Source organism: Clupea harengus, chromosome 4, assembly GCF_900700415.2.
Source record: "Clupea harengus chromosome 4, Ch_v2.0.2, whole genome shotgun sequence".
In the NCBI taxonomy this organism is placed as follows: domain Eukaryota; kingdom Metazoa; phylum Chordata; class Actinopteri; order Clupeiformes; family Clupeidae; genus Clupea; species Clupea harengus.
In genome coordinates, this window is record NC_045155.1 from 10,209,984 (window position 1) to 10,223,259 (window position 13,276).

The 13,276-nt window shown below is 40.9% G+C and overlaps 2 protein-coding genes and 1 long non-coding RNA gene across 3 annotated transcripts; all 3 read left to right on the forward strand.

Moving 5' to 3' along the window:
* The first annotated feature begins 1,400 nt into the window (after positions 1 to 1,400).
* LOC105898984 (histone H2A, sperm-like) lies at positions 1,401 to 2,324 on the forward strand. Its single transcript, XM_012826095.2, has 2 exons — positions 1,401 to 1,514; positions 1,851 to 2,324. The coding sequence occupies exon 2, from the start codon at positions 1,853 to 1,855 to the stop codon at positions 2,261 to 2,263; it is 411 nt and encodes a 136-aa protein (XP_012681549.2). The 5' UTR covers positions 1,401 to 1,514; positions 1,851 to 1,852; the 3' UTR covers positions 2,264 to 2,324.
* Positions 2,325 to 5,927: 3,603 nt separating this feature from the next.
* LOC116220201 lies at positions 5,928 to 8,489 on the forward strand. The gene is made up of 6 exons (XR_004163486.2): positions 5,928 to 6,191; positions 7,305 to 7,365; positions 7,530 to 7,606; positions 7,772 to 7,918; positions 8,075 to 8,193; positions 8,414 to 8,489. It is a non-coding gene; the product is annotated as an uncharacterized LOC116220201 (long non-coding RNA).
* A 610-nt stretch (positions 8,490 to 9,099) lies between these two features.
* LOC105906815 (rap guanine nucleotide exchange factor 3-like) lies at positions 9,100 to 13,276 on the forward strand. The gene is made up of 14 exons (XM_031565526.1): positions 9,100 to 9,222; positions 9,340 to 9,370; positions 9,561 to 9,624; positions 9,828 to 9,965; positions 10,269 to 10,366; positions 10,706 to 10,831; positions 11,284 to 11,465; positions 11,692 to 11,782; positions 11,910 to 11,960; positions 12,221 to 12,308; positions 12,412 to 12,476; positions 12,617 to 12,671; positions 12,828 to 12,899; positions 13,039 to 13,276. The coding sequence occupies exons 1-14, from the start codon at positions 9,119 to 9,121 to the stop codon at positions 13,155 to 13,157; spliced, it is 1,284 nt and encodes a 427-aa protein (XP_031421386.1). The 5' UTR covers positions 9,100 to 9,118; the 3' UTR covers positions 13,158 to 13,276.

Below are 13,276 nucleotides of genomic sequence, written 5' to 3' on the forward strand. Positions count from 1 at the left end.
ACACTTGCACATGTATCTAAACTTTTTCTATCTTTGTATGAATGTATAAGTGTTCAACGATATATATATATACTGCATTTTCATATGTGCATGCATGAGTGTTTCAGATAGATACGTATAAATGTTTCACTTGTATGCATGTAAGCATTTCATATGTATGTGTATATGACACAGAGGTATGTATGTATGCGTGTGTGTTTCTCATATGTATGTGTAAGTGTTTCAGACGAGTATGTATAATGTTTTATATATGAGCGTGCATAGGTTTACAGAGTATGTGTGTACCCTATGTGTGAGTGTTTCAGTAGTGAGTGTGAGAGTGTTTCAGTAGTGAATGTAAGAGTGTTTCATTAGTATGTGTGAGAGTGTCTCAGTAGTGAGTGTGAGAGTGTCTCAATAGTTATGTCCTAGACGGCCCCTCATAATACATGCACAGCTTTCACTTACCACTATACATCTGATGTACACTTTCACCACTGACCTCATAATCATAACTACAAACAACCATCTTTCCATCTCTTTCTTTAACCCTAAATCCCTTGTTCTCTTCCATCTCGTTTCTGACCAGTCACTGTCAGTGGAGAGAGCTCAAATCATATGCGTCTATATCAGGAAGCTCAAAGTCATTGATGACCAACGGAAACCCAGTCAGTTGTCCCGGAACATTGATCCCTGATGTACCACAGGGGGTTCTCTCAGACAGAGAAGAATCAACAAAAAAATAAAACATAGAAAAAAAAAACCTAATCCGTTTAAATCTCAGTCCATTTGTAATCTTTTTCCTCCGAAATATCCTGAAATATCAGTTCTTCAGATGAAAATGCAAGGATATTATGGACTCAATTCAATTCAATTTTACTACATTACTGGGTGCTTTATAGAGCCCAGTGCCTGAACCCCCCTTGGAGTGGATATGGTGATGAGGAACAATGTTTCCACATCCATCAGCATTTGCAGGCAAAGGTCATGCTATAAGAGAGAGAACATTTGGTTAGTAGACATCAATTTGATAAACAGATAAGGAGATACATTTAGGTAAGCAATTCACAGTAGGTAATATGGCCACTTCATCAGTATCAGTATTTTTATTAGCAATATGATATAGAATGATAGGAAGAGAGAGAGGCTGCCTGGCAAGGTGTATGGCAATTTGATGTTTAATTTGGATGAGTTATGTTTGGTTATGGTTGGCTGACATGGTGCATGCAGATTTTAGTTAGGAAAGCAAGGGTGGTACACAAGTACCCAACTGGTTGGTGACCCCCGCAACATGCTGTACCCGGCATCCATAAGAGCACTCTTTCACGGTAAAACATGCGCTGTCTGTAGCCCAGTTTGTAGCCCAATCAACGTGTCAATCTGTTGCATAAGGCAATGGCGTCTAATGATTAAAATCAGGTGCTGGCAATTGCCTTCAATCAAGAAGGAGGGCGCACGCTATAAAACACGCATGCAAATCCCAGGCAATAATGCATCCTGTTTAATTTCCTTATCGCAGTAACTGAGCTGAGAAAGTAAGTAGACTGTTTTGCACGTTTTAATGAGTCAAAATTTGCGCCAAAATGTGATCAGTGTAGTCTACTATTTAACGCCTTCTAGGTAGTTCCCTGCCTGAGGTTAAATTCGATTGTATACCAGGCTGTAGGCTAATAATCTGGTCCAACTCTATCTTATCTGGTTTTGAATGGCAAAGGCACGCTCAACTTGGGTTATGATCTAACGATGTATTTTGTTCAACCGTGAGAATCGAAGCAAGGCCTATAGCCTAGTTTACGTAATTTAGTGTTTGAATGTCTTTATAATGTGTTTTGACTTGTGACGTATATATTCCCACCAACCATCTTTCCCAGAAATGTCCGGTCGTGGGAAGAAAGTCGCTGCTGTTACAGCCAAGACATCCATATCCCGCTCCTCCCGAGCTGGTTTACAATTCCCTGTCGGTCGAATCGCTCGCTTGCTGCGTAAAGGCAACTATGCACCGCGTATTGGGAGCGGGGCGTCAATCTACCTGGCTGCTGTCATCGAGTACCTGTGTGCGGAGGTGTTGGAGTTGGCTGGGAACGCCTGCAAGGATAACCGAAAAAAGCGTATCGGCCCACGTCACATCCAGCTTGCTGTTAGGAACGACGAGGAGCTCAACACCCTTCTTGGTGCGGTGACCATCTCGGAGGGCGGTGTCCTTCCAAATATTCACGCTCAGCTGCTCCCCAAGAAGACCATGAGGGATGACTCGAGCAAAGATGTTAATTCCCAAGAATTTTAACTTATTTTTATAAATTGTATGTTTATGCACTTGTTGTCTTTAATAAAAACTTTATTATATACTTCTGTGGCTGAATATTAGGCGTAATATTTCTGCCTGGGTGTCTATCCTAGTATGGGGGAAGAATCTAGTGCCTCTCGCCCAACTCTGCTGACTAACCTGGTAGTAATTTGAGACTAGATGGATTTTCTGTAACCACTAAAGATCCAGTGTGTAGGTTTGGTGGCATCAATTAGCAGAAGTGGAATATAGTACTTATCGTTGTATTTTCGTTAGTGTATCATTGTGTTTTCGTTATCTTAGAATGAGCCCTTCGTATCTACTTAGGAAACGGGTCGTCTGCCATGATGAGCAGACAAACCAAAACCCTGACTCGGGATGGGCCTTTTCGTGTTATGGCATTTGACGGCCACATAGGTACTGGCATACATTTGTGAATGGAAGAGTGTTCAACTGGTTGCAATTCAGCAAACTCGCCACCAGATGCTACTAAAATCTCCTAGTTTCCTGCAAGGCCTCTTGCACTCTACACGTATAATGTAACGACCATACCTAGTTGAATAACGTCTTCCTCAATGTCTGTTCACTGGGAATGTAATTTGGCAGACTTGTTTAACAGTAGTTTTACACTGCATTGGTGACATTGCAGCAATTAAACGAACCAGTTGTGTGCAACTGCAGTGTGGATTAAATATTCTCTGAGGTGGCATCTCAATGTTAACTTTTGTACTGATAAGCCTGCTTGTTGGGTATATATTACCATTTTAAAGTATGAAATGCCTAACTAGAGTTCTGTGAGGTCGGCAGTTCTTGCCAATCAAAGCGATGGCGGATCCTCCCATCTTTTGTAATGTGTTGAAGATCACCTTAAATGATGCAAGAGGGGTTGTTGAAGCTGATTGGGTAATGCCATTCTTTGTCCTAGGTCCATATTAAATTGAATTGGGTGACAATATCGCAGGGGGGTGTCCTTCCAAACATTCACGCACAGCTGCTACCAAAGAAGACCATGAGGGATGACTCAAGCAAAGCTGTTAGTTCCCAGGAATTTTGACTTTTTTTTAAAAAAAGCCGACAACTGTTTAGCTACATATGAAAACTGATATTTAATGACGAACCGAAGTAACGACACCCATTAAAGCTGTTTTGATTGAATACTAGTGGTGATTGTAGCATTTGACCCACGATCACTTTATTTATTCCAGGAAAAAGAGTCGGTTCTCGTGACAGTCGATGTTATCTGCCAGTAGGTAACATAGTTAGCTACTAGCTATCTTTAAGCTTGCTGCTAGTATTAAGTGTTGAGCACTACACAGTAAACAACAATAATTTCAGTCACAAAGTTCATTTGATTGAATTGGTTCATCATTCTTACAGTTAGAACTTGCAATTGCGAACGTGACTTGTCCTCTCATGCTATTAAATTGTATTGTTTAGCTGCTAGCTAGTCTACTACTGATCTAAGATTCTAGAGCAGGGGTCGGCAAGTAACTTGGGCCGCGGGCCAGTCTTTTTCCTCGCCACTAGGTGGCGGGCCAAAGTCTGGGTTACTGCATATTAAGACGCTGCGATAGGTGCACTCGCAACAACTAGGCCTACATGGAGAATGGATAGGTCAACTACAAATAACTAATGATAATAAACCATGTGAATGAGCCCATTGGTTGTCTGTTTGAATAATTTAATTATTTTAACGAACTCTGTCTTATCCCCCTGTCAATATAGCCTTGCCTATTGTGAATAATAGCAATGACGAAGTTTTTTCAACATTGAGCCTCCTAATTAGACTACTTTTATTTCGAAATAGTTGGTTGACGCACCTCTTTACAATGTTTATTGTTTGGGAAAATAGCGTGCAGAGAGAAATTAGCATACAATGTCTTTGTCAAAAGGTCTGAAGAGGAAAGTTGACAACGACAACAGAGCCTATTAAACTTTGCCTTTATCTTACCCGGCTTCACTAATGGAAAGCCCATGTGTCTCATCTGCAACAAAGTTGTTGTGGTTTGCAAAGGGTACAATGTCAATGATCTAGCTATGTCTCTTCAATTTAAGGAGTGATGAGGCTAGTGCACTCAATAGCTCGCTATCGACTAACATTACCTCAGACAAGGTAGCTAGCTAGCAGGTTAGCTGGCAAAATAGTCTTACAAAACGAGATGACGATACAAATTTTAAAAGACGTTTTTTCTGACTTCCACAAACAGAAAACACAGCCGATTACCCACGTTGTCATTATTGGTGCACAAAAACAGCTCTCACTGACTGACACTGGTGCTTGCTTTGTAGTAACAAAGTGACTTGTCATTTCTATGAGTGAGGTAACGTTAAAATTAGCCTTATTGAACGTCCTACAAAAGTCCCCCAATAAAAGTGTCATGGGTTTACGATCCATTTAAATTTCATTGATCTAGCGATGTCAATTCAGAGATGCTAGTTATAAACCAACCGACACTTCTCTGTGACAGCCATACGAAGACGTTACGAGAGGGTTGCCTTGCCAGAACAAACAGGAGGATACTAGATAATATTACTATTTCTAATACGTTTTTGAAATTTGACATCAACATGGTCTGTCATCCAAATGTGGTGGCTCGTCATCGTTGGTGCACATAAATACTGTCTCATCCAGTGAGAATAGACGCGGGCGTTTAGGATTACTAGCCATAACTGTAAAACACACTGTTTCTCCTCAGGCAATCTGTCAGTAGTGAGATATAGCGATAGAAACTTCAGAAAAGTCAATAACAGGAAACCCAGTTTCCGGTTTCAAAATAAAAGTAAAATGTTAATCTAACCATTAGCGGGGTATTATTTCATGAATTAATGTTGTAGTATAAAAACTGTCTCTTTAAAAAAAACTGCTACGATCGGAATAATTTGACGGGCTCAAAAAATTAACTGGCGGGCCACAATTTGCCCGCGGGCCGCCTGTTGCCAACCCATGTTCTAGAGCTCCGCTGACTGCCTCAGAAGATTCCTGCGCTAGCAAGAAGCCTTTGCCTGCTACCTGTTGTAGCTAGCAGTGTTAAAAGCAGTGAAAACACCCGGACCATGGAATAAATTACATTAAAACATTGAAGTCAACTTTGAAAACTCAGCAGCAAGAGCTAGCGTCAACAGTTAGCAAGCAAAGGCTTCTTGCTAGCGCAGGAATCTAAAGCTAGCTAGTAGCTAGATATGTTACCTACTGGCATAACAGCGACTATGTCACGAGAACTGACTCTTTTTCCAGGAATAAATAAAGTGATCGTGGGTCAAATGCTACAATCACCACTAGTATTTATTCAAAACGTGTTTAATGGGTACCGTTACTTCGGTTCGTCGTTAAATATCAGTCTTCACCATACAAAGACATATGTAGCTACTTAACGGAGTTTGGTAAACGGTTGTCGTGAATATGATTCTTCTGCTGTCAAATCAAGACCAATCAGAAAAGAGCCCGTCCTCCTTTGGTTCCCGCCCACACACTGCCAAAACCTCCCACACACTGCCAAAAGTCATACTTTCGAGGGAGCAGATAATATTTTCGCGAGAGCGTATGATAAATTCGAGCGAGCAGACCAAGTTTTCGCGAGAGAGTATGTCAGTCTCTGCGCTCGCAGTTGTTGAATTTCCTCTTGCGGCTGCTAAAATTGAGTGCGCAGAAGAAATTCACGCTTGCGAAAACCTGAAATTCACTCGAATAGACGTTTCCTCGCATGTGTGAGTTTTGGCACTAAACTGACGCCTAGTGTGTAGGTTTGGTCGCATCAATTAGTAGGAATATAGGACTCATCGTTATATTTTCGTAAGTGTATCATTGTGTTTTCGTTCTACATAGGAAACGGGTCGTCTGCAATGATTCTACAGTTGCCCATAACAGACAAACCAAAACCCTAGCTCGGGATGGGGCTTTTCGTGTTATGGCGTTTGACGGTCACCATAGGTACTGTAGCGTTTTATTTTCTATCTTATGTTATGCATTTAATGTATTCTATTTTTTATCTAAAATCTTTATGCACTCTATCCCTGTTTTTATATAAAAAAAAATGTATGCACTCTTTCCTAGGTTTTATGTTTATTTGATGTCTATATGTGGATCACTGTGCATGCAATTTCTTTGTGCACGTCATTTCTTTGCTGTTAAGCACTTTGAGATGCATTGTTTTGCACGAAAGGTTCTATACAAATAAAGGTTATTATTATTATTATTATTATTATTACAACCTTTGCTGACTAAAATAATCAGAGGGCAGAACAGCATTGGTGATGAAAGGTAATGCTGCATCATCAGCATCAGAACGACTCAACATTCTAGTTTAAGGCTGAACATTCTACTTTATTTTGTTTACATTTGCTTGGTTACAGTAACCATGCAGACAGATTCTGCATATTAATTACTGATGATGCTATAAAGGTAACGCCATGACAACATATTATGACTGCTACAGTGGAATGGAGGGATTCCCTCCCATGTTCTAGTTTGTGTTCAGTCTCTCTTAACATGGTGAAGGAAATGCCACGCATGAAGAGAGTTCTGCATTTCTTATGCTGCCTTAGGGCAGCAGAAGTTGAGGTAGAGGACAATGAATATGCTGACCTGCTAGAAGCGAGGCTACGGCGGGAGACATGGCGCCAGCGTGAACGGGCCCGACTAAAGATTGAGTTGGAGAGCCAAGGTGTCAAGACTGAGGAGGTGCCCAAGACTAGGAGCCTTAAGAAGAAGAACTTTAGGCGACGACTCTTGGAAGAAAGCAGGGCTGAGATCCAGCAAGCTTTCCGGGCAACTCAGGACCTTGACAACGATAAGGCAGCTGGAGGGGAAGGTGCGGAGATGGAGAATGAAGCAGAGGAAAAGAAAAGAGTTCTGCTTCAGGAGGAACAGGAGAGAGAGAGAGAGGAGCAGAGAGTGGCAGGCCTGATGCAGATCAGACGCCAAAAGTTGAGGAGGGCATTTGAGGCAGAAAAGGTCAAACAGAAGAAACTCTGTTGAGAGGATATAGCTTAAAGGCCTGTTCAGGACTGGTTAACATTTGTTCTGTCCTTTTGATCATCATAGGTCCGAAAGGAACTGGCTGCCGTACTGGTCCTCGAGTCTCAAGTCAGCATTGGTACAGTCTGTGAGTGTGAACACCATACTAACCAAGGCCATTCAGACACAGAAATAGTCATTAATTTAAGTCAATTTGTTATGCCAAAGCATATGAGCCATTGAAGCAGATACGATATGTAGGATATAGGCAAGGAAATCAAGGGGATGACCAATTGTTTCTTTGTCTCTCAGTGATAAATCAGGGTGTCAATGGGACATCCACATATGTCATCTGGAAGGGGTCTCTTGATGATATCACCAACCGCAAGGTAAATATGTTTCCCATCACCAGGGAAATACTGGTGTCAACAAGCCGGGGAAAAGCTTGGAAGTCATAGCATTAGGGCCATTTGGTGTTTTGGATTTGGAGGTACAGGAAGTAACTGGAAGTTGGAGGTACTGGAGTAAACCACTGTGTATGTTTTACTCTGCAGGGTAAGATTACTACCCTGCATGAGGGAGAGGACTTTGGGCAGCTAGCCCTGATAAACAAAATGCCCCAAGACATCTCAGTCGTCATTCGAAAGCATGACTGTCACTTCCTCCGAGTGGGAAACCTGGACTTTGTGAGCATCCTTAAGGTAAGATTCCCAAGAGGAAAGGGTTCTGAATTATAGTAGTGAAAGCAGCATGGGACTGGAATTATACATACATGTGTTTGGTGTCTTTACTAGTACATTTGTTTGGGTTGAGTTGTTGATGTTTGTGCATGTCTTGATGCACTTTGTGTATTGAAGGATGTGAATGCAAACATAGTACATGTGGAAGAGAATGGCATACCTGCACTGATCCTTCAGAGGAGCTCCAGCCAGGTGGTTACCGAAGATGCACCAGAATATGCATCTTGCAGCAACAAGTAAGTATTGTGGTTGTGCTAACCCAGTGATTAAATGTTTTATAAACAATACAAAGCAAACTAGCTCTGTGGTGTGAGGGGACTACTAGAGCTATCTGAGTGGTGTAATCATATTTAACTATGCAACCTTCAATTCACTGATCAAAATGAGCAAGATAATGATTCATTGGATCCAAGAGATGGAGTGTGTGTCTCTCATGAAACTTGATGTCTCTTTTAGCTTTTTGGTGAAGTTGGGAACACCAGCCAAGATTCTGCAGTTCTTGCTGGGCTCAATCAAACTGAACACAACTGATGATCGAATGGGTAAGCAACTTCCTGAAGCTTGTAATTTTTTTATGGATTTTTGCCAGTTTGAAACTTGGACAAATACCAGTTACATTGTAAATGACTGAAATGTCTCTGATGTTTATCATGTGGTAAAGAGAAAGTGAAACAGGCTAGTAGTGCAGTGATTATGAGAGTTCTATGTCATCTTTGCACGCAGATTCTTTTGTGTACAATTTCTTGCTCACGCATCATCTCTTCATGCCATCTGAGGAGCTGTGCTCTGCCCTGCTGAATCAATATCCTTCCATGACAACTGTCACTGATATGGATCTTTTATAGTGACATTTAAGCAATGGTGTTTTTTAGAGATGCTATGCTGTTTCCTTCACTGTAAGGTTTAACGATAATTTGGCTTTGCACTTTAATTTCCTTAACGATCATTTCACTTTCCATGCTGAGACATCAGCCTCCACCCTGAAGACCAAGGATAAAATAATAAACCTGGTTGTCCAGTGGGTGGCGCTATATGGCCTGCTCCTGATGGATAACCCTGCAGTGGTTCGCTTCCTGGAGGTAATGATGTTTGACAATCAAGAGATGACTTACCTAACAAGTTGCATATACTGTTGCAACTTCTGTGCTTGTCCTTTGTATCATGTGTTTCGGTGCATTCTTAAAACAGAAGCTGGCAAAACAGGCGAAGGGCCATGCACATCTAAGCATGCTGAGGAGATACATTGGAGCAAGGAGACACCTATTGTGAGTAATACACAGACACACACACACACACACTTGGAAACCTTAGCTCCTGACAGAGATGTAATCTTGTTCTGTAACATTCTCATAATAGTATTCATGTTTTAAATGGTTTTCCAGGCTGGACAATGGACATCAGCCCTCAATTAGGGTAAGTGGAATATTCACCATATTCTGGTTAATTAAACTACTTTTGAGACACATGAATGGAGTCTTTCACACTTTCATGTTGCAGCAACTGTTTTAATTCTCACTCTATTGAGCAAAGTTCTGAAATTATTTATTATTTTTATATAAAATATTTAGTGACATCCACATACATATTTGATCATCTCTTCCAGGGATGCCATCAACTTGATCAGTCCCTGGTCCGAATGAGCCAGCCAATCAGGGTGAAGGACAAAGGTGTGACCCTAGCATTTGTTTGATAGTATAATGAAGCATAGTCATGAATACTGAACCTACTGATTAAAATCCCACTCTGTATACACACGTGATCAGACATGAGTTGTACTGCACAATGGCATCAAGTCTGTTGCTCTCATCACATGATAAAGTTAATGAATGAAATGGACTCAGATAACCATCTCAGACCTTCTCCTTTGTAGTATTGCAAAAGGTCTTCCGACATGACCACAGCTTTGTGTCTCTGAGGATGCCCCTTAATGCCTCTGTTGAGGATGTGATGGCGGCCATGAAAATTCCAGCCCGAGACCACATCCTTGTGAAAGTGAAGTCCTCTGGAGGTATGAAGTATGACCTGACACTAAACTTTAGTGGGAAGAGTTGGGCTGCCCCAACATCCCATCTGATGTAGTAATTAGACACCTTTGGTAAAAGGTTCTTACAGACCTTCATTGACCATGTTTATGTGTAAAATTGACAATAGTCATGGTGGTGGTAAAACTTCACATTCAACACACTGAACACTCAGTGGATGGGAAATTTTAGGTCCTAGTATTTACACCAGTAGTGTTGGACAGACCTATCTCTTGTAATGCTTTGTTAGTCACTGAGTCTTTAAATGCCTGTGCTCTGTCTCATCCCAGTGAGGGAGCAGCTTAAGATGGATGCCAGGGCCACCTCCTCCTTTCTGGGCCTAAATGAGAGAATTTTTCTCTGCACTGCTGATCAGGCAGATAAGTTGGTGAGTGCGCTATGAAACTAAACTAATTTATATAGCTACACTATCTGAAATCACACCGTGAGATCTGAACTCTGAGGTCAGAGCTTGATTTTCATGCCAATGAGAATTCACAGTGATGGCACAAGCCTTTCAGAGCTTATTTCTTTTTGCCTGGAGATTGGGCGTAATTGCCTGCTACCACATTACTTCTGATAAGACCTACCATCCTGTGGAAGGGTGACTGAATACATTGCCTCCATTCACTTTTCAACCTTTGTGGAGAACCGCATGAAATAACAATGTGTTTTCTAAGATAGTTCTCTGAAGACAATAGTCCTAACATGTGTGTGGTCCTCACAGACACCCCTGCAGGAACAGCTTGGCCCAGACATGAACACCATTTACGCACTGGAGAACATGAGCTCCAAGATCATTGCAGCTCAGCTCACCAGCTATGACTGGGAACTCTTCAATGCCATGCATGAGGTGGGAACAGTAGAGGAACTATAGAGGCTTAGGGAGGGGAGGGAAAGAATCCAGTGTGAGAAGAACTATATTAGGTTGATTTTGTTTCTATGTGTTACTGTTACCGTCTACTTCGCTGGCAAAAACAATTGGCAAAATTTTACACGATGCCAAACAGTAAATGTAGAATGGTAAAATTCTGACTCAACCTAATTTTTATATCTGTACTGTTCTTCAGAAAATATTTTAAACTGTATCCTTGTTTCAAGAGTAGTGCTCTTTAACGCTACATCCCTCACTTTCTTAACTTTTACTTGCTAAGAATAACTGCTTTTACTTACCAAATCTGAATTTAATGAAGTACCATCTAGTCACCATCACACCTTATGACAGGCTTGTAGGGTTTTTTCCTACTTTTAGTTTCTTCTCACCTCTCCCTTATCCATACCCCACTACCCCATTCATCCAACCAGACGGAGTTGCTCTATTATGTTTTGGGAAAAAAGAAATTCCCAAACAGCCCAACTGCCAACTTGGAGCGCTTCATACAACGATTTAATGAAGTGGCCTACTGGGTGGCAACAGAACTCTGCCTGTGTGCAGACCAGGCCAAGCGAGCCCGTCTGCTGAAGAAATTCATTACAATCGCCACGATGTGAGTGTGACACATCACAACATGTACAACATCATGCCCCATCCAGATTAATGTCATTGGCTACGCAGCTAGCAAAACCATGGTCGTCATGTGCAGCAGTGAAGAAATGAACAGCATTTTAAGATTGATACTAGCTTTACTAACTTCATGAGATGTTTTAAAATGTAGTTGTAGTAGTTGCCTTATATTGGAGTAGATGAGTGACTTTGGTTTCTCCTCTCCCCAGCCTATATAGTCACCATAACATGAACTCATTCACTGCTGTGATGTATGGCCTGACAAATAGTGCTGTATCAAGACTCCATAAAACCTGGAAGGTATGAAGAGTATCAGAGTTTAATTCACTCAAAGTTAAAGATTAATCATTTAATTCAACTATTCATGCACAAACTGCATTGCTGTGACAAACACATTCAACATTCAACATTCAATTTTGCCTCACAGAAAGTGCCAAACAAAATGAAGAAGAGATTCAGAAGATATGAGCACATGCTGGTGAGTTCATCTAAATTTCTCTACAAATATATGATACAGAGGGAAAGTTCAGTGATGAGATACCATTTTGTTTAAACTACATACGTATAATTTGTCCTTAACTTGTAGGCTATTTCTAAATTAGGCTAAACTGCTAGTAGTACATTTTAGTTCATGTTTGTGCTTACCTACGATTTCTGAATCTTTGCTTTAGAGTGGTATTATGTAAATGCTTTATTTTTCATTTTTTACTGAAGTAAATTTCATGTCCTTGTACTCAGGATCCTTTCAGTAACCATGAGGCTATGAGACAGGTGGTTGCCAAACTGAGCCCACCTTATATTCCCTATCTCCCTCTCATTTTAAAAGGTAATACTGACATGGCTAATGCATTTTATTAAATGAACAGCCATGTTCCATATATCACATTGACTACAGCCCTTACTCATCCACATTTGTCTCCTGTTAACAGACCTGACTTTCATCCATGAAGGCAATAAGAGTTACCGAAATGGCCTGGTAAACTTTGAAAAAATGGTGAGTGGTAAATAATTTGTAAAGGCTCAATGTTTGAGTTTGAGTCATGCTACATATCCATGTTTCATGTCTGTTATGTTTTAGTTCAATGTTCATTCTTATTTTTTGATGATTATTTCCACTGTTTTCAACCTTCACAGAGCATGATTGCCAAAAACCTAAGAACAGTGAAAGACTGTAGGAATCAGCCCTACTGTAAGCATAGCCATATTTACTTTTCTTACCATCACAATACTGTGACGTCAACACTAGATCTAACTTCTGATGTCTGCAGAGCTGTACATCAAAATCATACAAACAAATAAAGAAACAAGCAAATACGCTGAGCGTTTGCCATCTTTCCCTCTGCAGTGCCAATTTCACCCCAAAATAACCTCATGGACAAAATGTTCCTGAAGAGCCCTCTCAAACAGAAACTCACATGTAAGCATACATGCACAGCTTTCACTTACCACAATACATCTGATGTACACTTTCACCACTGACTTCATAATCATAACTACAAACAACCATCTCTCCATCTACTTCTTTAACCCTACATCTCTTGTTCTACTTCATCTAGTTTCTGACCAGTCACTGTCAGTGGAGGGAGCTCAAATCATATGCCTCTATATCAGAAACCTCAAAGTCATTGATGACCAACGGAAGCTCAGTCAGTTGTCCCGGAACATTGAGCCCTGATGTACCACAGGGGGCTCAGAGAAGACAGAGAAGAATCACCACAGTGATGTCTCAATATATCAACCAGAGGCTAAGCACTGAACTCTCCTATTTTCTTAATAAAGTTATATTTTGCATAA